The sequence below is a fragment of the Gekko japonicus genome, unplaced genomic scaffold (genome assembly GCF_001447785.1).
Source record: "Gekko japonicus isolate JY-2015 unplaced genomic scaffold, Gekko_japonicus_V1.1 scaffold92, whole genome shotgun sequence".
NCBI classification, from domain to species: Eukaryota; Metazoa; Chordata; class Lepidosauria; order Squamata; family Gekkonidae; genus Gekko; species Gekko japonicus.
Genome location: NW_015169780.1, coordinates 1634855 through 1658108, shown reverse-complemented (window position 1 = coordinate 1658108; position 23254 = coordinate 1634855). Strand labels below are relative to the sequence as shown.

The following is a 23254-nucleotide window of genomic DNA, read 5'->3' as shown; positions in this document are numbered from 1 at the left end:
ATCTTTAAACATTTCAGTTTCTTCATTGTCAACTTTAAATTTACGTCATTCCTTAGTAGGTCATGTTTATATTCTCAGTTCTTCGCTATTTTTTGCCCGTAATGTGGTGTCATCGGCATATCTCAAATTGTTAATTGCAAATTGTAGGATGACTAGAATCATAGAGTTGGAAGGGACTACAGGGTCATCTAATCCAACCTCCAAACTAGTGCCTTTAAAAGTTGTGTTAGGTGATTCAACAGGGATTGTATTTTTTGCATGTGCAGGCATATCTCAAAACCCAGTCAGAGTTCTCATCCTGGGCAATTCCACCATATTTCCATCTTTCCATTGAAAGATGCCTTGGATGAGAGCCAGTTTGGTGTAGTGGTTAAGTAAGCGGACTCTAATCTGGGAGAACCGGGTTTGATTCCCCACTCCTCCACTTGCCCCTGGCTGGATGACCTTGGGCAAGCCGTAGTTCTGATAAGAGCTGTTCTTGAAAAAGAGCAGTTTCTGTCAGAGCTCTCTCAGCCCCACCTACCCCACAGGGTGTCTGTTGTGGGGAGGGGAAGGGAAAGGAGTTTGTAAGCCACTCTGAGACACCTCTGGGTAGTGAAGGGCAGGGTTTAAATCCAATCTCTTCTCTTCTTCTCTTCTGAAACAGTTGGGCCAGTTCCAGTAATAATGGGACTTTGTTACCATACCTATACAGACCTATGCCTCTTTGCTAAAATGTAGTGGTGTGGCAACCATAGGATGCAACGGAACCAGTCCTGCCTTTTCTCCACCAGGTTGTGAGAGAGGGCAGTCCTACCTCTCCCATCCCTGAGTCATTTGAGCCTGAATCTCGGCCCTGTGCAGTTATGCAAAATGCTGTAAAAATGCTGGGAATATCCAGATCTTACAATATCTCAACTCTTTTGGCCCTTAGTTGTTCCAGGAAAATAAAGTATTTATTCAAAGATGACAAGCTCTCACAAATTTCATCTCTTTGTGCGACTAAGAGCCTGTTTTGATGCTTTTGAATCAGACAAATGAGATCTATGTTTTTTAAAAAATTATGAAAAATAGTGAGGCTGAAAGAAGCTCTTTTGTCTTCTGTAACTGTTTTTACACATCATTAAACCACATCAATATGACAAAGTAATGACCACATTCAATAGGATAGTTACATAAAAACCAATGAAGCTAAAACTAGGTAAGTGCTCCTAGTTAAATTGCTCCTCAAGAATAAAGGTACATGTATTCAGAAGTATTTTAATACAGGCTGGAAATACTGAAGAATAACATTTAAAAGTTTTCTGTCAGTGGTGATATAATCCACCAGAAATTAACTTGTATCATGCTGCTGTCTGAGAAGCCGGGACCCTGAAATCTCCCGGAGCCTTGTTTGCCGCACCACGGGGAGGGGGGAGGGAAGGGTAGAGAGGCAATCCTCGCTGGGGGGACGGGGTGGGCCAGCAGCAGGCGTGGGAAGCTTGCGCCCACCTGACCCAGCGCTGGCCCTATCAGAGGGTCTTGGGTGTTGGGGGGTGGGGGTGCACTGGTTGTTACTAAAGGCACAGCATTGCCCCCTCACCATCTTTTTGGCATTGAGCGACTTGGCCCACCCTCCCAGCCCTTTAGTATGGCATCGTTTGGTTTGCATGTGGGCTTGTTTCATTAATTTTCCTTGTCACAACTTGGCGGTATCAGCATAGCGCCGGTTCTATTTTCAGGAAAGTCGGCCTGTGTGCCCATTTTCCTGAAGTGGGGATCCTCGTAAGGGATCTTGATGCGAGGGTTAAGTGGTATGCCCAGCCCTGGGGCATGGCCAGGGATTACCCTCATGCTCAGGTGGCAGGGGAGACCACCTTGGGGTGTCCACCCTTGTGGGATCCAGAGACCTGTCTTCCCAAGATTACCAGTGGATCATCGACTGGCAGTCAATGAACTGGAACCGGTACCCCATGCTGTGCCAAAGCAGACTACAGCTGTAACCAATAAAGTTGTGGCCAATTTTATTCCACATTTTTCTGAAACTTTGAGTGTGGGTGTATTATTTCAACTACGGTGTAAATGGGATTAACATGTGGTTGTATATGAAGGGCCTCTTGCCTTTGGCCCTGGCCTCACCCCTCCCCTTGGCACTGGGGCCGCAAACTTCTAGCAATTCGGAGCATGCTAAAAGTCAAGGTCTTTGTTGCAAGGTAGTGTTGCCTAAAAGTAGAAATGCTAAAAACTTTGCAGTGAATACTTTTAGCAGGTGAACACACCATTCTTGACAGTTGAGACCACTTGTGAGCCAAGCCTCAGATCTTTTGCCTCATTCCTCTGTGACTTGAGCAGCTGTTGAACAGATTCATGGCTGCACAGTAGCTGTGGTAGTGGAATTTCATTCCCTTCTGCCTTGCAGTCACTTTCACATCTGCACAGTAGGTGAAACTGACTCTCCTTCACTATCATAGATGCTTTGGGTCAGGTAATTAAATGACACGGGGGAGAGGGTGAAGTGACAAGTCCTACTGGGCTATATGGAAATATGAATGCTTGCATGAAATGGCACTGATTGCACTATACTCTTCTTAGGAGTAGGCTAGTGAATCTGGGGCTATTGACAAATGTCAAGGATGGGGGCCAAGCAAACTCCTTTTATTTCCTTGCAGCCCACTCTGGACAATAATAAAGATGGTGAAAGCCAAGAGCATTCAGAAGCCCTAATTAACAATAGCAACTACTGGCTGCTAGCAGGACTTATCTGGGGCTAAGGGAGAATGCAATCATCCTTCCCTCTCACCAAAATCCCATGGTTCTTTTTTTCCCCCAAGGATAAAGGGCTGGAAGTGTTCTGGCCATTGACAAGTTAGTTTGCACTGGGAAACAAGGTCACTCACAGTGAAAAAAGAAATAAGAGGTCAGCAGGCACCAAGGGGGGGAAAGCCATTAAAAGGGCAGGTGGGCATCCTTTCACAACCTACGTCAGCAGCACAAAGTACCACTTGTAGATTCACCAGGAAGCAGCAGTAGATGTCAACAGAGCAGTCCATCCTTCCCATGATAAATGCAGCCAGCAAGGTCACTGTTGAAAGGAAATGACTGTGCATTGTTGCTTAATGCTAGCACAGACTTTGGAGTCTCAGGGGTGGGCAGTAAAGAGTATAGGGGTAGATAGAGTGCTCACTGATCCTTCCTTTGCCCACTCCTGTTACTGTCCCTTTGTTACTCAGAATGCTACTCTTGAGATTCTTTCCTTTGGGTCACACCTCTCTCTCTCTCTCTCTCTCTCTCTCTCTTCCCCCGCTCTCTCTCTCTCTCTCTCTCTCTCTCTCTCTCTCTCTCTCTCTCTCTCTCCCATGAACGCTGGACATGCTTTCTACAATCTCTTTCTATCCTAGCTTATACAGATAGCTAGAAGTCTTTAGGCTGCCTTTCCTATCTAGTACAGAGTTCTCTCACAATAAAGAACTTCTATTTCTTTTCTAAGTAACAAGGCTAAGCGTGAATTTATTCCTCAAGCAACTGGACTACAGAATTCTGCCGTGCAGAGACTCAGCTCTGCTTTCAGCCACAACGTTGGAGAATGCAGCACTCATCTTGCAAAGAGATGGCAGATCTGCTGCTCAGCACTTCAGCAGCCTGTGCATGTTTGACCATTCGGCTCTGCAACTGCAGCACCCCTGGCGAGGGGAGGGCAGGGGCTTGGGGACTTTAACAGGCAAAGCCCTAAAACTTGCTGTTGGCCTCTCACTCAGCAGGAGAGGGGAAGAAGCTGGATGAGGAGGATCCCACCACTGCAAGAAGTGCTTGGGAGAGCTGCTGCCTTCCTCGGAGATCTGCCTTCTTTGTCTAGCTGTCATTAAGCCAGGCTTTTTAATAGGCTCTAGAGAGTCACTTCCCCTTCTCTTTGTGGCACTGAGTCAGAGTGGCATTGGGTTGGCCTGCTCCCTTCCTCTGTCTCTGATCCCACTTAGGCTCACTTTCTACTGCCTTCAATACACTTTATTTATGTTCTTAACAGCTTCTTCCATCTGGGGCTCTCCATTTAACTGCAAGCAACATTTCACATGCGCTGTCTTCCTGCTCAGGTCTGAGACTCAGAGGGCAGGCAGGCAGCCAAGGCATGTCAGTATGGTGGTCAGAGACCCACCCTGCCCCCGTCTCTATCCCTTTTTGTCACCACTGGAGTCACAGTTTGGCAGAGAGGGCAGTGGTAACCAGGACAGCTGCGTGGTAGTCAGGAGGGCCCAGTGAGGACCCCAAGTGGGGTCCAGGACAGCTTCATCAGCTACCCCATAGCTAAGACTACCAGTGACAGTACTGTCATAAGCCAAACCAGTAGTTATTCAAAGCATCCCAAACTAAAAATACCTCTACATAAGAACATAAGAAGCACCATGCTAGATCAGACCAATGGTCCATTTACTGTGGCATGCTGTCTCAGACAGTGCCCAACCAGTTAGTCTAGATGCACTAACCACAGGGTATAGAGGGGGAGGCCTTCCCCTAAAGTTGCCTCTTGGCACTGGCATTCAAAGGCTTATGCTCCTGCAAGTGGAGATTCTCCACTTAGTTTCCATGACTTGTAGCTACTGATAGACTGCGAATCAGCCTAATCCCCCTTTAAAACTATCTATACCTGTGGACATCACTACATCTTCTGGCCACGTATTCCACATATTAAGCTCTGTTGTTTAAAGAAGTATTCCCTTTTATCCATCGTGAATCTACTGCCTATCAACTTTATTGGATGCCCTCAAGTTCTAGTAGGAGAAAAGGCTATCTCTGTCCACTTTCTCAACCTGGTGCATAATTTTATAAACCTCTGTCATGTCTCACTTTACTCATCCTTCTATACTGAAAAGTCCCAGATTCTTCAGCCTTACTAGATAGGAAAGATGCTTCAACCTCTTGATCATCCTGGTTGCCCTCTTCTGTACTTGTTCCATGTCCGCAATGTCCTTTCTGAGATACGGTGACCAGAACTGCATACAGCATTCCAAATGTGGTCACACCACAGATCTATACAGCGGCATTATATTTTGCTGTTTTATTTTCAGTCCCTTTCCTAATAATCACCATTGCCTTTTTCACTGCTGCAGCACACTGGGATGACACTTTAATTAAGTTATCTACTATGACAAGTTCACACTCCATTAGTATATACTCGAAGTTGGGAATTTTGTTCCAATCTGGATATGTACAGCTGGCAGTCTTCACATTATGAGGTGATCATGAAAATCAGCTTTGTGCCTTGCTGACTAATTTTAATTTATTCATAGGTCACTGTGTGTATTTCCCAAAAGGAACAGTAAACACCATCAGAGATACAACAGAGCTATTGCATAATCATTAAAGGGTGAAAGAAGGCATGTCAGGAGACCATGATTTTACCACTTGATATTACCATGTCACTTCGGTAACAAATCCACCATTTGTCTGCAGATGCAGAATAAAAGAGAGCCGAAACCATATACTGGGATAATCAAAGGGCCAACTTTATTTTCATGGCAATTGTAGGGCTGCAGAAGAGGGAGGTGTGCCATGTCCAATCTCCCTAGTTGCAAGGTCTACGGGTCAAGGATAGCGGCACTCCTCAATGGGTTCCTAGCCCAGGTCCATGAACGTACCAAAGCCCCAGGCTTCTGCCTGACGGGTACCCCTCCATCTTCCAAACTGATGCCTCAGGGTACTCACCTGAGTTGTACCGTGTACCACTGAAACAACATTTTCCAGCCTGAAGTAGGTCCACATATCCCCCTTCACTGGGCTGCTCACATGTCCTGCATCAGGCACCGGGCATTGAGTGTTGGCTGGATCGCCCTTCTTATCCCAATAAACAGGGCCAATGCAACCTATTTACTGATTTCATTTATTTAAATTATTTTATCTCACCTTTGGATCCAACTGATCAATAAGGCAGTTAATCATAAATAAAAAATAATATCAATTAAAATGTAAGTGATATTCAAATCAAACCATAAGGAATGAATCACAAAAGCAAGCTATCTGTGCAACAGAAACAAGATGCAGTATGCACAACAGGTCCTCTTTCCCAACCCTTTAAGAATCTGAACTGGACCAAAGAAACTGGCCTTCACAGCCAATTAATCTTTAGTTTCCTCTTTGAGCTACATGAAAAACACACAGTGAAGAAACATCAAAAACAAGGACAATCTTCTTTTTCTTACCTTACAAGTGCATTGTCCTGTGTGATCAGCACATGAGCATTTTTCCATTTCTGAATCGCAAGTATGCTGCTCAGTCCCTGCTGTCAGGCATTCACAGGCAATGCATTGTGGGTAGTTTCGATATCCCAACCTGCATTCAGTGCATTTATCCCCAGAGAACTCTGGGCGGCAGAAACAGCAGCCAGTATCAGGGTTACACTGTAAACTGAGGGATCCAGCCACACTGCAATCACAGGCCTATGGTGAAAAGAGAAGATTTTTTAAAATAGTAATTTTTAATAACCTTTTAACTATAACAAAGTGACAACTTAGCTTTCTAAAGAATGCCTGAAATTCTCTGCTAATTCTGTACAAAATCATATCATCACACTAGGTAACTAGTTTGTGTAGGTTAAAAAAGACACAAAAGTATACGCTGTTGGGTGCTTGTGCTCATCTGGTGGAGACTTGGGGGGGGGGGAACCCTGTTTGCAAAGGGACATGGGCAGGCACCGGATGCCACTACCGGAAACGCGATCAGATGCCAGCCAATACCCCGCGGTTTCCAGAAACTAGTACCTCCGAGGTACTAGTTTTTAACTCCGCATCTTCGGCGGGAAGCCTCGGGTTCGCCACGGGAGCTCTACACTTCCCAGATGTTGCGGTGTGATCATGCCTGGAAAATTCGCCTATCTTCCGTCTCTGTAGCGTGGCTAATGCTCCATGTGACCGCAGCCATAAATCAGTAAGCTTGTAAATCAGCAAGCTTTAAATTAACATACATTTCCTTAATTTTCTCTGTCCATTCTTGGATATTTGGAGCAATGTTCTGCTTCTAGTACCACAGTTCTGGCCACAGAAATTAAATATAAGAGAACTACCTGCGGTTTCTTAGGTCTCTTAGAGAACCTCGCAACCTAATTTAACAAGAAAACTTCTGGCCTTAAAGGCACCACCATTTCACCTACGAATTCCACCTTCTCATGAACCTTTTCCCAAAACTTTACTGCATGAGGGCAATGCCACCACATATGGATAAAACTAGGAGTGTGCTGGCAAAGTCTGTGACAGCACACTTTGGAGACTCAGGCTGCACGAGCAGCCAGCCAACCAAGGGAGTGCTGGCAAGGAGCAATTCATTCCCCACTGGCAAAGCTGATCCTCTGGCTGGCCTCTCAAAAAATGTAAAGACCAACAATAAAACTTTCTTCAAATACATTAGAAGCAGGAAACCAGCCAGGGAGGCAGTGGGGCCCTTGGATGACCAAGGGGTAAAAGGAGTACTGAAGGATGATAGGGAAATGGCTGAGAAGTTAAATGCATTTTTTGCCTCCGTCTTCACTGTGGAAGGTGAGAGGTGCTTGCCCACTCCAGAGCCGCTGAGTTCGGGAGGGGTGTTGAAAGACCTGAGTCAGATTGAGGTGACGAGAGAGGAGGTCCTAAAACTGATAGACAACTTAAAAACTGATAAATCACCAGGCCCAGATGGTATACATCCGAGAGTTCTGAAAGAACTCAATTGTGAACTTGTGGATCTCCTGACAAAAATATGTAATCTCTCCTTAAAATCAGCCTCCATTCCTGAGGACTGGAAGGTAGCTAATGTCACTCCCATCTTTAAAAAGGGTTCCAGAGGAGATCCGGGAAATTACAGGCCAGTCAGTCTGACGTCGATACCGGGTAAATTGGTGGAAACCATTATTAAGGAAAGAATTAGTAGGCACATAGATGAACAAAACCTATTGAGGCAGACTCAACATGGGTTCTGTAAGGGAAGATCTTGTCTCACTAACCTGTTAATGTTCTTTGAGGGGGTGAACAAACATGTGGACAAGGGGGATCCAATAGATATTGTTTACCTTGACTTCCAGAAAGCTTTTGATAAAGTTCCTCATCAAAGGCTCCTAAGTAAGCTCAAAAATCATGGGATAAAAGGACAAGTCCTTTTATGGATCAAAAACTGGCTAATTAATAGAAAACAGAGAGTGAGTATAAATGGGCAGTTCTCCCAGTGGAGGGGTGTAAGCAGTGGGGTACCACAGGGATCAGTACTTGGTCCACTGCTTTTTAACTTGTTCATTAATGATTTGGAGATGGGAGTAAGCAATGAAGTGGCTAAATTTGCGGATTATACGAAGTTGTTCAGGGTGGTGAAAACCAGTGAGGATTGTGAGGCACTCCAAAGGGATCTGTCAAAGTTGGGCGAGTGGGCGTCAACATGGCAAATGGGGTTCAATGTGGCCAAGTGCAAGGTGATGCACATTGGAGCCAAAAATCCTAACTATAAATACACGTTGATGGGGTCTGAACTGGCAGAGACAGATCAAGAGAGAGATCTTGGAGTTGTAGTAGATAACTCACTGAAAATGTCGAGACAGTGTGTGACTGCAATAAAGAAGGCCAATGCTATGCTGGGGATTATTAGGAAGGGTATTGTAAACAGATCAGCCAATATCATAATGCCGCTATATAAATCAATGGTGCGACCTCATCTGGAATACTGTGTGCAATTCTGGTCACCACACCTTAAAAAGGATATTATAGCTTTGGAAAAAGTGCAGAAAAGAGCAACTCGAATGATAAAAGGGTTGGAACACTTTCCCTATGAGGAAAGGTTAAGGCGCTTAGGGCTCTTTAGCTTGGAGAAAAGGACGTCCTTCTTCACCCAAAGAGTGATTAACACTTGGAATTCACTGCCACAGGAAGTGGTGGGTGCTACAAGCATGGACGGCTTCAAAAGGGAATTAGATAAGCATATGGAGCAGAGGTCCATCAGTGGCTATTAGCCACAAGGTATAGATAGGGACTCTGGGGCAAGTGATGCTCTGTCATCTTGGTGCTTGGGGGGGTCAACAGTGGGAGGGCTTCTAATGTCCTGGCCCTACTGGTGGACCTCCTGATGGCACTGGTATTTCTGGCCACTGTGTGATACAGAGTGTTGGACTGGATGGGCCTTTGGCCTGATCCAACATTGGCATCTCTTATGTTCTTATGTTCTTATGTTCTCTCCTGCAGCCCTGTCGAAAAGAGGCTGCACAAGGAGCCAGTCAAAACCTGTGTTGGCAAGGAGCGATCTGCTCCCCCCCCCATATGATCCCCAAGCTGGCTTATCCTGTAGGTCTGTTTAAACAAAGATGCATGAGGACCCAACCCAATGCTGTGCTGGCAGGGAGCGATCCACTCCCCAACAGCACACCTGATCCTCACACTGGCTACTCCTACAGTCCCATTTAAATGAGGCTTCATAAGGAGACAGCCCAAAGCTGTGCCAGCAGTGAGCTACCTGCTCCGTGCCAGCATAGCTGATCCTCTGGCTGGTTTTTACTGCATCCCCATTTAAATGAGGCTGCACGAGGAACCAGCCCAAAGCTGTGCTGACGAGGGGCGATCCACTCCCCACCAGCACACCTGATCCCCACACTGGCTTCTCCTGCAGCCCTGTTCAAATGAAGCTGCATGAGGAGCCAACCCAAAAGTTCTGCTGGTGAGGAGCAATCTGCTCCCCACCAGCACAGCTGATCCTCTGGCTGGCTTCTCCTGCAGCCCTGTTTAAACGAGGCTGCACGAGGAGACAGCCTGAAGCTGTGCTGGAGAGGAGAGGTCCGCTCCCTGCCAGCACAGCTGACCCTCTGGCTGCCTTCTAGTCAGCCCAAAGCTGTACCAGTAGGGTCCACTCCCCACTGGCATAGGTGATCTTCAGCCCTTGTTTAAATGGGGCTGCAGGAGAAGCCAGCCCAAAGCTGTGCCAGTGAGAAGTGGTTCACTCCTCTGGCTGGCTTCTCCTGCAGCCCCGTTTAACCAAGGGCTGAGGATCAGCTATGCCAGCCGGGAGTGGACCGCTCCCCACTGGCACAGCTTTGGGCTGGCCTCTGGTCAGAGCTGATCACAGTGCTGTCTTCTGCAGTCCCTTTAAATCTTAAAGGGACTGCACTAGAAGCCCGACAAACAGCTGAGAGGTGGGCAGTGTACCCTCTAAGCTGAGTTAGTGTGAGCTAGCGCACAGTTTTTTAGCTTCTGGCTCACACATTTTTCTCTTAGCTCAGGAAGGATGGCTAGAGCGAACTAATTTATGCCGTAGCCAAATTGTTCGCTCACAACTTTAATGTCAGTAGCTCACAAAGTACATTTTTTTTAGTCACAAGACTCCACAGCTTAGAGCAGAGGTGTCAAATTCATTTGTTACGAGGGCTGGATCTGACATAAATGTCACTTTGTCAGGCCGGGCCATGTGTGCCTTAAAACATACTGCCAAGGACCGGAGATAGAAGCTGTATAAAGGACAGCAGCTGGTAAGCTCTGAGTTGGTGTATCCTCACTGCAAGGCCCCATGGTCTGGGAGGGGGGTGCAGAGGCAGTGCAGCAATAGGCAGATGTTCCCATGATGCTTGACTGTGCAGATGAAGTTGTTCTGCCATGCTGAAGCCACAATGGAGTGGCTCCGCCCACTCCCCCCAGTACTCCCACCCTTGTACCAGTTGCTCACAGGCCGCATAAAAGCCCTGGATGGGCTGGATCCGGCCCCCAGGCCTTATGTTTGGCACCCCTGGCTTAGAGGGAGCATTGGAGGTGGGTGCAATCTGCTCCAGCCTCCACGCTGTTTTTCAGATCTATCCAGTAATTCTTGAATATAACTTAGTTTTTTTGAGATTTCCTCCCATTTTTCCTGAAAAATCCCAGATACCTTTGGGATGCCAAAATATACCTGAAAATATCAATAAGGTATTTTTGGGTATATTTTTGGCTTGGGTAGATGAATGCACACCCCTAGATAAAACTCGTTACTGGAAAATGACAGTACCAACATTGCCTGGCACAGCTAACATTCACCATGGCTACATTTTTTGGAGTGAGGTAAAGCTGGTGAACCGTCTTATTTCTATTTTCCTTAAGCACTAAAGCTAAAGTAAATGACAAGCCATGAGATAATACAAAGCTCCAGGTGCTGGCTTGAATGATAAAGTTCTAGTGGCTTCGAACCTGTGATTGTCATATTCTCAGTGGTATTGTTGTGACTATCTTATAACGCCAACAGATTTGTTATTATCACTTGCACAGAAAGAATTTTATTGGAACTACTTAGTTTCATATGAGGAAAAACAGTGATATGGGAAAATGCCATGATAGTGTTAATAGGCATGACCAATAAATCAAAAAGGGATCTAAGGGAAACAAAGGGAGGGGTAGAGAATGGAAGTACCCATTTAAACATATAAATCACATAACTCAGCAAACGAAACAGAAAAAGTTGTGCTTAGGCATGTGCCTTTGGACATATTTGAGGGGAAATTATACCCCAAATTAGCTGTTTCGGGTCAGTTCAGGAACACCTGAAATGCTGCAAAGCACATCTAACATTTCAGGAATAACAAAAATTTATCTGGTGGAATTCTGGAACTGTTTTGGGGAAGTGCAGTAGTGGGGAAGGAAAGAGAGGAAGCTGGTTGGTGAGGAAAAGAGAGGAAGCTGGATGGTCAGGTTGGCTGGGTTGCCATCCATGGCCCTTCAAAAGGGAAAGGACCAAACTAGCTGTGGATTTCCCATGCCAGCACTGTCTTTGCTGAATACTTCTCCCTGTTGCCAGCACTGGAGCCAGAGAGCCCCCCCCCCCCCCCCGAATGGAAAATGGCAGGCGAGCTAGAGGACTCTGGACTTTTGCAAGGCTTGATTATCACAGTTACTGTTTCCTCCTCCACCACTGGGAGATTTTTTTTAAATCTGGAAATTGAATAGCAGTATAGCAATATGAATGCCAGGTTCTCTGAATTCCCAGTTTTCATTTTTTGAAAAAGTAAGTCTTTAGCTCCTTCCATAGTCGAGATATGCCTTTTCCTATGTATCTCCACAATGAAGGAAGCTAGAGACTTACTTGTTTAAAAAATGAAAGCTTGGAAATCAGTGAACCTGCTACACATATTGCTATAATGTTGTATTAACATAGCACTATTCAATAGCTGATTTTTTTTAAAGTCCCCAGTGGCGGAACGGAAGCAGCCACTGCAACAGCCAAACCTCACTGGTCCAGGAGCCCACCAGCTTTAGGCTCTGCTGCCTTTGATGGTGGCAGAGAAAAGCCTCCAGTGGGGACAATCCCAGCATGGTAAGTCCAAGGCTGGCTTCATCTCTTTCTTTTCCCCCCCCCCCGCATCGCGCCTACGCAGGGGGGGGGGGGGGGGAAAAGACCAAAGCAATGGTCCCAAATTTTCAAAACCCCTCCCCCAAACTGGTAACAACACTTCTGAAAAATCAGGAAAACAAAAGCAGTGCCCTACCCGAAATTCAGGTTCAAAATTATTAATTTTGTCCCCAGATGCACATTCCTTAGTTGAGCTGGCAAAGTTTTTGAAAATATTGCTAGAAATGTAGTACTTTATTCCCTCAAAATCCCATCAGAGTGATTACTGGCAACAACTCAAGTCGAATTTAAAAGAGTAATCCATAGCTTTCGTGGCCCAGTTTGTACCTTAGTCAATAGCTAGGACCACTCACAGTTAAGAACTGCCTAGACAGCTGCTGCTTGTAGCCTATGAGTTAAAACCTTTTTTGGAGCAGGAAGCCTGCACAGTAAAGAATGCCAGAGGATAATGCCTACTGGGCAAATTGTTTGCCATATGCAGAGTAAATTACAATCAAATGTAATGTTTGTTTTGCAAGGAGGCAGCCACATGTAGTATTCTCATGCCAGTGAGTTATGACAGGCTCTGAAATTGGTGCTGCTAAATGCTCAAGTAGAGAGGGGGCACTCACACCTTGCCTTGGAGAAATTAGTTGCAAGGCATTAAAAGGGGAGACTTGGCTGACATATCATTATTAATTTAGAGACTGCCACAGCAGCTGCCATACTAATGCACTCATATAATAGACAAGGCGAAGACAGATAGAAGAGATCCCAGAGCAGAAACAGGGGTCTTCACCCCTATTAAGCTGGTTTGCAGAATCCCAGTGATCTGTGTGCTGAAGAAAGGCAGAGCTTTCCTGAAAGGAGCTTTGCAACTCAAAAAGAAAATAAATTATTCTGCATTACTAACTGGTTTGAACTGCCATGAAAAACAGGCTTTTAAAAGAGAGCATTATAACATTTGACTGCTTGCATTCAGGTAACACTCTCTGAAGGAAACTACAGCAATTAAACCTCTTTATATTGCTGTTAATGATACAATACTTTACAATATATAAAGGGATTACAGAATGATGGGGAGAAGGTCAATCTGATTCTAATTCTGCAAATGAGTGATTGGGAGCGAGAGAGAAGTTTCACACACGCTAAATAATGCAGTTTCAATCCACTTCAGCAACTGTTTGCAGGTGGATTTTGCCATTTCACACAGTAAAATTCAGTTGCAAAGTGGATTGAAAGTGTGTTACTTAGTGTATGTGAAAGCACCCATTATCTTACCTGGGATCACATCATAATCAGCTCTGGCTGCTTTCACAGAAGGATGATGTTCCATGGCCCTGGTCACACGCAAGGATTTGGGCCGGGAGAGGGACGGCTTGGATGCGCGGCAAATGGGCGTGATCCCACGGCAACATCTGGGAAGCGTTGCCTGCCCGTCACCAATCCGTCCCTCCCGCCCAAAACCCCGCACCAAAAAAGAACCACCTACCTGGGTGGTTCATCCGGCGCGTCCCCGGCTCCTGGCCAAACTGCGCATGTGTGAGCATGCGCAGTTCGCCAGCCTCTCCCTTCCACCGCCGCTTTCTTTCCGGCATCTGATCGTGCCAGGGAGCAACGGCGCCGCGGCTCAGGGGATCCATGGGATCCCGCCGTGGCGTCTCTAGTTTGGTGCGGCTCAGATTAGCCGCACTTCTGCCATCGTTTTTCCTGCTGTGTGACAGGGACCCATGTAGTTCTCATTGCCACTAGGAATGCAGAGGCATTCATTTTGGCAACACAGCATCCATATAGCAGTTTTGCCCACACTTTCTATACCTCATTCCCTGCAGCTACCACTTCATCACCACCCCAGAGGGTATTTTTTAAAAATTGGCAATTTGCTGGATTGTTACAGCACACTAATTGGCACGATCTGTTGCTACAATCTACTAGCTTATTTTTTTAAGTAAGCCTCTAGCCCTCTTCCTTGTAAAGAAAAAGCTTTGTACTTAAAAAAAAAGACAGGTGGGAATTCAGACAAGCTAGGAGATCATGGCAACAGCTCATTATAACGTTACTGCATCTATAGCGATCTAGCAACAGTTCATTTTTAAAAGTCCAAAAAAGCCCTCGACATGGGGACATGGTGGCCATGGGGCAAGGAAAATGGGGCCAATGTTGACAGGACCTTCCAAAATGTGTGCCTCCCCATCTACATGGGCTGGAAAGGCACTTTTGACTGCAATCATTCTAAAAGGATTATATCTGACTAGGTTTCGGGGAGATTTCATCAAAGCAAGGGAAAACACAGAGAGTAGACAATTAGAAGTTGAGACTGTGTGAAAAAAAACAGAAAACCTCCATGTGGAAGCAACTATTATGCCCATTAGACCACAATGACTTTCACTAAGTTTGGTTCAGGACACACTTTTTATATAATGTACGATTAACTCACAGAACTCATTACTTCAACAGATATAGTAATGGCCAGTTGTTGGAATAAACAAATACATGGGACACAGATTTACGTCTAACAGGCTAGTTATTCTGTCTGTTGAACACAAAGGCAGCATATGCATTTTCAAAATACATAAGTAAAACAAGGATTAGACCCATAGCTGTCATCCATGATAGCAAAATGGATTCACCGTGTTTATTTGATTTACAACATTTGCGTCCTGCCTTTACTTCCAGGAGCTTGGGCTAGCAAGCATGAGGTTGATTTTCACAATCACCCCGTGAAACAGGTTAAGCTGAAGGCCAATTTATGCCTTAGGCAGAAAATCTGTGATAGATTTTTTTTTAATTATCTTTTTTTAATGACCAAAATGACACCATGCGTGACTGCCAATTTATCTGGCATAGTGGGATGGGAGTGGAGGTGTACTGACAGAGTTAATAACTTAGAAACATTCATTAAAAAAACTGGTAATCTGAGGCAATCTTAGTTTCCTTAGCAGGAAAAAAGACCCTTGTGCTGAACAAAATTCCCTAGTTGTACTGCAAACTCTTTTAGTTATTCTTCACAGTAAAATGATTTTAAACCATTTCTTATTCCTTTAGTTCCTTTCTCCTTGACATTTTCCCAGTCAAAATCACATACATAATTCTACAGTTGTCTATCCCAAGGGCCGGGGGGGCATAAACTTGGATTTTCTCTCCTGCAGAGCAAACAGCACTTTAGAAAGGTAATTCTTATTGGGAAAATGGCACCAAGAAAGAATTAACTATCACCACTGTTCAAACAGCTTCAATTTAATATATATGTTTGTGGAGATCAATGACAGATCTACTATGTAATTCCTATTTTGGACCTGGAAGGGCTTAATTAACAAGCTGATTCCCCACTATTTTAAAGCTCTGTGTAGCAGCCACGGAACCCACCACCTTTTTAGATTTGGGCCATGGGACAGGAGAAGTGGAGTGTGATACTCAGCCCTCCCTCCAATTTAATTGTTGGGGTAATCAAAGTTCTGTGTGCTGCTACTGCCAAACTGTGATAAGGAATAGAAAGAAGATGCAGAGGGACCTGTTTTGATGCAGAGAAGAACCTTAACTTAATCATAACTCATCTGGAAGAATAACATACGCTAAGGCCCTAAACTATGTTGCATTTAGGAGGCCTCATAATATTACCAAAAATGGTAATTTAGTTTTTTTTTTCATATATACAGTCCCTCATAATCTGGCTTTCTAAACTAAACTTTGCAAAATTTGTATATCATCCAACTCTGATGAGAAGATGCCAAAGTATTCAATATGGTGAAATCCCGAACAAATTATGAAGAGTTCTAAAATTATTCCTCTAAATTGTTAACAGTCAAAATGTCACATCAGATACTACTAAGGAGAAGTATAATTATGCATATTTGGTCTAAAAATTCTAGCACATCTGTACTGGGACACAGACTGCCTATGACTATCCAGAAAAGGTACCTTAGGGCCATAGGGATAGCTCAATGAAAATGTCAACTCAGTGTACGGCAACAGTGAAAAAACCCAATTACATGCTAAAGATCATTAGGAAAAGAACTAAAAATAAATTTCAGTACGAATAAATGGTTTGGACACATTTGGAATACTGTCTATAATTCTGGTGATCATATCTCAAAAATGACATAGTAGCATCTCTGTAAATACTGCAGACAGAAGAAGAGACAGGATAGAGAATGGGTTAAAGAAGCAACACCAAACTAAAGATGTAACAGGCTGCTTCCACACAGGATGGGAAGGGTCATCCCAACAGTGAAAGTAGAAGTGAGTGAAGTGGAGTGCATGGAACTGGTGTTCACACATCCTGTCCCTATGTTGCTTTCTTTGTCATATCAACACAGATGCTCTGATACCTCAAGTAACTTCCTGGGCCACCTGCAGCCCAACAATTGCCCTTCACCTCTCTCCCACTTAACAGCTGATCCAAGGTTCAGCTATTACATAAAAAAGCCCTTAAAAGGCTGGGGTGGGGGTGACAGAGCTATATAGGCCCCGGTCACACGGCAAAGTTGCTGCGGGAGAGGCACGGATGGTGGGCGGATTATCCGGGCGCGATCACACCCCAACATCTGGGAAGTGGAGCGCACTGGTGGCTTACCACTGACAATGCGCCGTAAAAAACTAGTACCTCCAAGGTACTAGTAAACGTTTGCCACGAGCTGCCTCCAGACGCCCGTAGTGATCGCGCCAGCGCGCAGCATTCCCCTCCGGTCCCTCGTTTACCCGCCAGCGCCGAGGGAAGGACCCGTGGTGTGCCGCCGGTGCATCTGATCGTATAATCGCGCATCAAACTGCGCCGGGGCAATTAGCCAAGCCTCCCCCCCCTGCTATATCCGGCCTGTGTGACCGGGGCCATATATTGGTTCTGCATGCCACAGTTAGGGAGAAAAAAATGGAGCTAAAGTTTCATGCAGAAGGCATCACAGTCATGGCTTTTGTCAAGTTAATGAATCTTATACTTTAGATATGTTCTTTTTGCACATGAGAATGCCATGTTTTCTGGCATTTTGGGGCTGCCATTAAAAATAACAACACAAATACAACATAAAATGACTGAGAGAGTGTTACTGGCCCAAGGTTACCCAGTGAGCTTCATGTCAGTATGAGGATCTGAACCAAGGTCTCCCAGATTCTGATTCAGTGAGCACTAACCACTATACCACAATGACTCTACAAAAGAAGACATAAGGCCAAAATTCATAAAAACAAACTCAGCTCTTTAATTCTTCAGAAAACTAGCATTGTGGTTTTGGCTCCTTACAGCATCGATGTACTACATGGAACAGGATGAAATCCAATGGCGGAAATGCAGATTCACTCACCTTGCACCCACTGACAATGTCATGACCCCAGGAGTTTGATGCACATTTATCACACCTCTCTCCGACAGTATTGGGAGGGCAGATGCAACGACCGGTGTGTGGATCACAATTATTCCCAAGATGGGCACACTCACAAGCTTCATGAGGGAGGAAAAGAGAGATAAAGACAGAGAAACAAAACATTTTTAACCATCAGGCATATCATTCATATTCTAAATACAGTAATTTCAATCTGGATCATCATACTATATATACCACTTTCTGCTATTGGAACACATCTAACTATGGTCTGGAGGTATAAGAACAGAGGAATGAAAAGTGATGCATAATCAGAGTCTCACAGCTTTAGATATGTTGCTCCTTCAAGCCTGGGCTGGGCACTTCCAGATTCTCAGCTGTGTTGGAATGCACATAGGCAGCCTTCTCCTGGGGTTCCATCTGTGTTTGTCTTGTTTTTCTTTAAAGTACAGTGGCCATACTATTCTCTTATTCCTGATCTCTCAGTGAATCCAGTTCAATACCCTTATTACATCTCATCACTTGTGCCCTTCACTACTCCATTAGTAAGCCTTACAAATTAATGGGAGACAAATCATGAGATGTAGTACAAACTGTGCCTCCTCCTCAAATGATAATCAACAGCAGATAAACCATCATTTTAGACATATCCTAACACAGCTTTAATGGATGCTGAAAATTACAGGAGTTTGTAAGATTAGAGTCAGTTCAAAATTTATTGCACTTCTGTTCTGCTCTTTCTTTGAAGAGCTCAAGCAATCTCCCTTCTAGAAACACACTTGGCTGACTCCTGCTTAGACTCAACAAGAGGGGACCCACAACAAAATGTTGCATAATGTGTTGTGACTCCCTGAGCTAGGACAAAAATGTGTGAGCTGGAGGCTAAAAAGCTGTAGCTAGCTCACACTAACTCAGCTTAGAGGGAACACTGGTGGCTGCAGTCCAGAGAAACCCCACAGTTTAAAAGTAATCATTGTTATCAGAGCTCTGCAGTGTTAATAGCATTCCCATGGCATGGCCATGGGGAGGACTCAATGCTATCAGAACAACAGGAGAGAGAGGGATGGGGAGAGAAGGCTCCTCCCCCTCTGCCCTCGTAAGTCCGTTTTCTACACAGCTGCAGTGAACTATGTTTTACTTTTAGCCTGTTTTTTAATTCCCCCCTCTATATTTTAAAGTTTTTAGATTTTTCTGCACACCTGGGAAGTAACTCACGTGTGCAGGATAATCTCTTTTTCCTCCATGCGGTCCCAATCTGCGGAAATAAGTATCCGCACAGAGAGGGGACCCTTGGCTATTAGTATATAGATGATGTAACAGCAGAATGTCCTTTCAAGACCACTGGCTCCTGTTTGTATGAAGAGTTTCTGGTTGCACACCTGAAGTCACTAACACATTTGTAAGCCCTAGTAGCATCAGTAGAGGTGTATGCCATTGCCTCTGTATGAAACAAACTGGAGAAATTTGGCTTATCTCATGATTTCAGACTTCAATATTACTTCTGTTTACATTGTATTTAATTAAAAAGACTGACATAATGTTATGAAGTTTCTTCGAACAAATCAACTTACTAGAATGAAATCCAAAACTCAATCAAAATAGGGGTAGCCTATGGTATCTCTTAAGGATCTTTGCTCATCAAATGTCAACACTGTTGTTTTTTGTTTTGCTTTGTTACAATATATTTGTAGGGCTTATTTTGCCTAATGACATTTATTTGAATCAGGCTGAATTTCAGAGATATAAAGGCACTGATCCCATGTGAGGGATTTTTTTCCCTATGAGATATAACAATGGCTGATGCAGGGGGGAAATTCCTCATAGCCAGAGCTTGAGTTTGCACGCAGTACATTCCCATGTAATGTGTACCAAAACAGATGGGAATGCTGTCATCCCCAAATGCAATGATCACCTGTAGGGTCCTCAAACACCTGCCAATTTGGCTCACTTTCTGCTTGCCAGTGGTGACCAGAGAGCCAATTAATTAATGGGCTGTCTGGCTGTTTGCAACTTGTTTGTGTGTGTTCACAGGAACAGGCTACTTGCAGTCACCAGAAGTCAACTCCCAGCTATGGAGGGGTTACCTGGGAGTTGGCTTTTGATTTCCTGCTGGGAAAATCTTGCTGTTGGCTTGAGCTGCAGAAAAAAAGGAGAGAAACCAGAAGAACAACCTCTCTCTTTTGCAATGCAGAGATTGAAAGCACTGCATCTGTCCCCACCCAGCTGGGAGAGGGGGGAGAGAAAAATGGGTTCTTTTCATTCTCCCTTTTGCAATGCAGACATTAAAAGGATTACTTCTGTACCCACTTAAATTGGAGCAGAAGGAAGAGAAATAGGGTTGCAAAATTCAAAATACTTGCCGGTGGGGGAGCGTCCAGTCGCTCCGGGAGCCGGCGTCAGATGTGCACGCACGCGCCGCCAGAGCATCACCGGAAGTGACGTCACACGCTGGGCGGGGCCACGCCATTTAAGGGGAAAACAAAGAGTTTCCCCCTCAAATGGCGTGGCCCCGCCCCCAGCGTGTGACGTCACTTCCGGTGATGCGCACGCTGGGGCGGGGTTCCCCTCGGGTCCCGATTCCCCGGCGTTGGGGAACGGGGCCTCCGGGGCGGGGGGTTTCCGCCCTACCGGGGGAGTTGGCAGCCCTAAAGAGAAATGAGCTGTTTCACTGTCTTTTACAATGTAGAGATTAAAGGCATAGCATCTGATCCCATCCAGTGTGGAAAGAAGGGGAGGGGAGCTCTTCGCCTCACTTTACAATGCAGAGATCAAAATAATTTCTTCTGTCCCCACCCAGCTTGGAGGGGAGGGGAGAGAAACAAGCCCTTTTCCCTCTTCCTTTTGCAACTTTACTGGGTAACTATTTTACACAGGGTCAGAAGTGGGCTCCTACTTTGATCCTTCAATCAGCTGTGAGTGGACTTCTAATCAATAGGCAACTGCAAACGTATAGTTCAGCATCTGCATAAATTGTTTGATGCAGTCTGAACATTATCAGGTCACAGTCTGATCATGTCAAATCATGTCTGATCATGCCAAACAAGGCAAGCTCGCCACCTGAACATGTTCTCTGACAAATTTATGGCATTCCTAATGGGGGGGGGGTAAGTTTAGGTGTACCTTACTCTTCCCCAAAAGTGAAAAATCTATCAGAGTAGAGTTTTTTGCCCATCTATTTGCAGAGGGAAGGAAAATCATGCTTGTGTACATCGCTGGTTGTGGAGCATAATCAACACAGTCTAGGATTGCCAGACCCCCCAGTGTAGGCAGGGATCCCCCACTGCCAGACATCACTGTCCTGCTGTAAATCACCTGGCTGGCCGGAGGACTTCCCCAGAAAAAGAACAAGGCCCTGTTGACATTGCAGTGACATGTCTACATGCTGGGTCTGATTTGACCCAGAAATGACATCATCATGTTGGCGATATCGAGGTGACGTTCTGGTATTTGGGCAAAAACTCTATGGTAGAAGCCACTTTTACCAAAGAGTTTTTGCCCATATACCTGAGCACGGCTGGATGTTGCAGTATGATAACATCACATCAGAAGTGACGTAGGCATGTTGCTGCAACATCAGATGGACCTCCCTCTGCTCCTGATAAGTCCATCCCACCTCCCGCCAGTTGCCAGGAGGGACCCAGCAACCCTAACACAGTCTGTTTTCTACAGCTTTTTAGGCATTTTTTTTTTTGCAACACATGCCAGTTTTTATGGTTACTCCTGCTATAACGTTGACTATTTAGGGGAAAAATGAAATAAAATCTTAAAAGGAACACTACAGAAACAGCTTCCTCTTAATCAGAATGCCTACTAATTTCCCCCAGTAAATAAAGCACTTAATATTCTGAAATGCTGGATTTAAATTATCATAATCTGCTGACCTGCTTTATCATCTAATCTAGCCATCCCAGTGACTATGCTGGAGACTGCATTAACTATTTTATGGGTCTGCATCACTATCAAGGAATGATGACCAAAGGCATCCCCACTGCTTGTTTCTTTCTTTTATTCAATCACAGTGATTTAAAACATTTTATCCATTTTTTGGCTGCAGTACATGGAAAACATTATTCAACACTATAGGAAACCCTAGTTTACATGAACCTCCCTAAGCATAAAATTGTTAGATTATAGCTATTATTTCTACAGCTTGCAGATTTTATTCTTTGCATTTGGCACACTGAAATATCACTCTTGTCCTTCTGTTTGTGATAAAACACAATTTATGACAACAATGTAAAAACAAATTAATACATCTTCCCTATCACTGAATCATGTAAAAAGGGGATATTTTATAGTGAAGGAGATGGGCCAAATTGAGGCATTCTGGGAATAAATCAGATATATATTGGCAGAAAGTTTTCAGAACAGAAAGCAGCTTTCCAAACCTGCAAGTCCTGCAAAAATGACACATCACAGAGATCGTTCACAAGGTATTTGTTCCATACCGATTTGTGCTAAGAGCCTTAAGTCTACAAGTACCACTTTCTTTTCAATTCAAGTTTTCTCTTCAGTGAATCCAAGCAGTGACCTCTTACCCTTACCAAGTGCTGACATGTTTAAACTTTTACACAACAATAAACATGCCTTTACAGATCCATTCCTCTTGAACAGGGACACAATAGCACAGAGCTACAGTTCTGAACATAATCGCTACAATTCTTAAAATATACTCATCTGCCCAAGAAGGTTATTTCTTTGCTAATCCACAGATGGAATGGATTGGAAATACCTTTAATAGCCTAGAGGCCCTTGCAACACTTGATCAGAATTGGAAGAGGACACAGCTCAGAGATCGAGTATGTGCTTTGCATGTACAAGGGTCCAGGTTCAAGTACCTAGCATCTTGAGTTAAAATCAAGTCTTCTGTGTCTGTCTTACCAAACCCCCACTAGAACAGAAATTCCCATCTACATTGCATGCCACTTTCACTTTGACTGATTGTCGAATTTTATAGCACCGTCCAGATTGCATGCTGTTTTCACTTCGTTTGATCTCTGGTTTTATGGTGGCTGTCTGCATAGATTTATGGCCATTTTATGGCCATTCAGGGGTGACTCTGCAGTAAGTACAGCATTAACCTGGGGTATTTGGCGGAATCTATATATGCATTCTAGAATCAGCTTGGTGCCGCTGTTATCCCATGTGGTTTAGAACTGCTGCTCCTCTGCTTTCAAGTTAGCATTAGGGGAGCTGTCCACTTTGTCTTTTTTTCAGTTATCTAATCACAATCTATTGTTCATCACTAGATGGCCCCTGGGGGTTACTGGAGTGTTCTGGGACTGAAATGAGAAGCCCCACAGTGGAATGGTAGCCCCTGGGGTTAGCAGGAGTATTCTGGGACTGGAATAACCGGCTCCAGAGTGGAATGACAGCCCAGGGGGTAGGAGATGTGTCCTGGGACTGTAATGATAGCCCTGGCATTCCAGTTCCAGGATACTCCTCTTACTCCAAGGGGATGTAATTCCACCATTGGGCCTGTCATTCCACTCCCAGAAAACAACTGCTACCCCGAGGGGCTGTCATTCCACTCTGGGGCCTGTTATTCCAGTCTCAGAACACTGCTGCTACCCCCCAGGGGCTGTCATTCCACTCTGGGGCCTGTCATTCCACTTCCAGAACACTGCTGCTACCCCCAGGGGCTGTCATTCCACTCTGGGGCCTGTCATTCCAGTTCCAGAATACCCCCAGAGGCCGTC

General features: G+C 44.8%; 1 protein-coding gene across 1 annotated transcript in view; it reads right to left on the bottom strand.

Annotated features, from left to right (window-relative positions):
- LAMA2 (laminin subunit alpha 2) overlaps positions 1-23254 on the bottom strand; it is a 755002-nt gene that overhangs the window by 226375 nt on the left and 505373 nt on the right. Inside the window, exons 22-23 of the mRNA XM_015416769.1 lie at positions 17538-17674; positions 6150-6386 (exon numbers count right to left, since the gene is read on the bottom strand). Coding sequence (XP_015272255.1) covers positions 6150-6386; positions 17538-17674 — 374 coding nt within the window. The remainder of the gene's footprint in view (positions 1-6149; positions 6387-17537; positions 17675-23254) is intronic.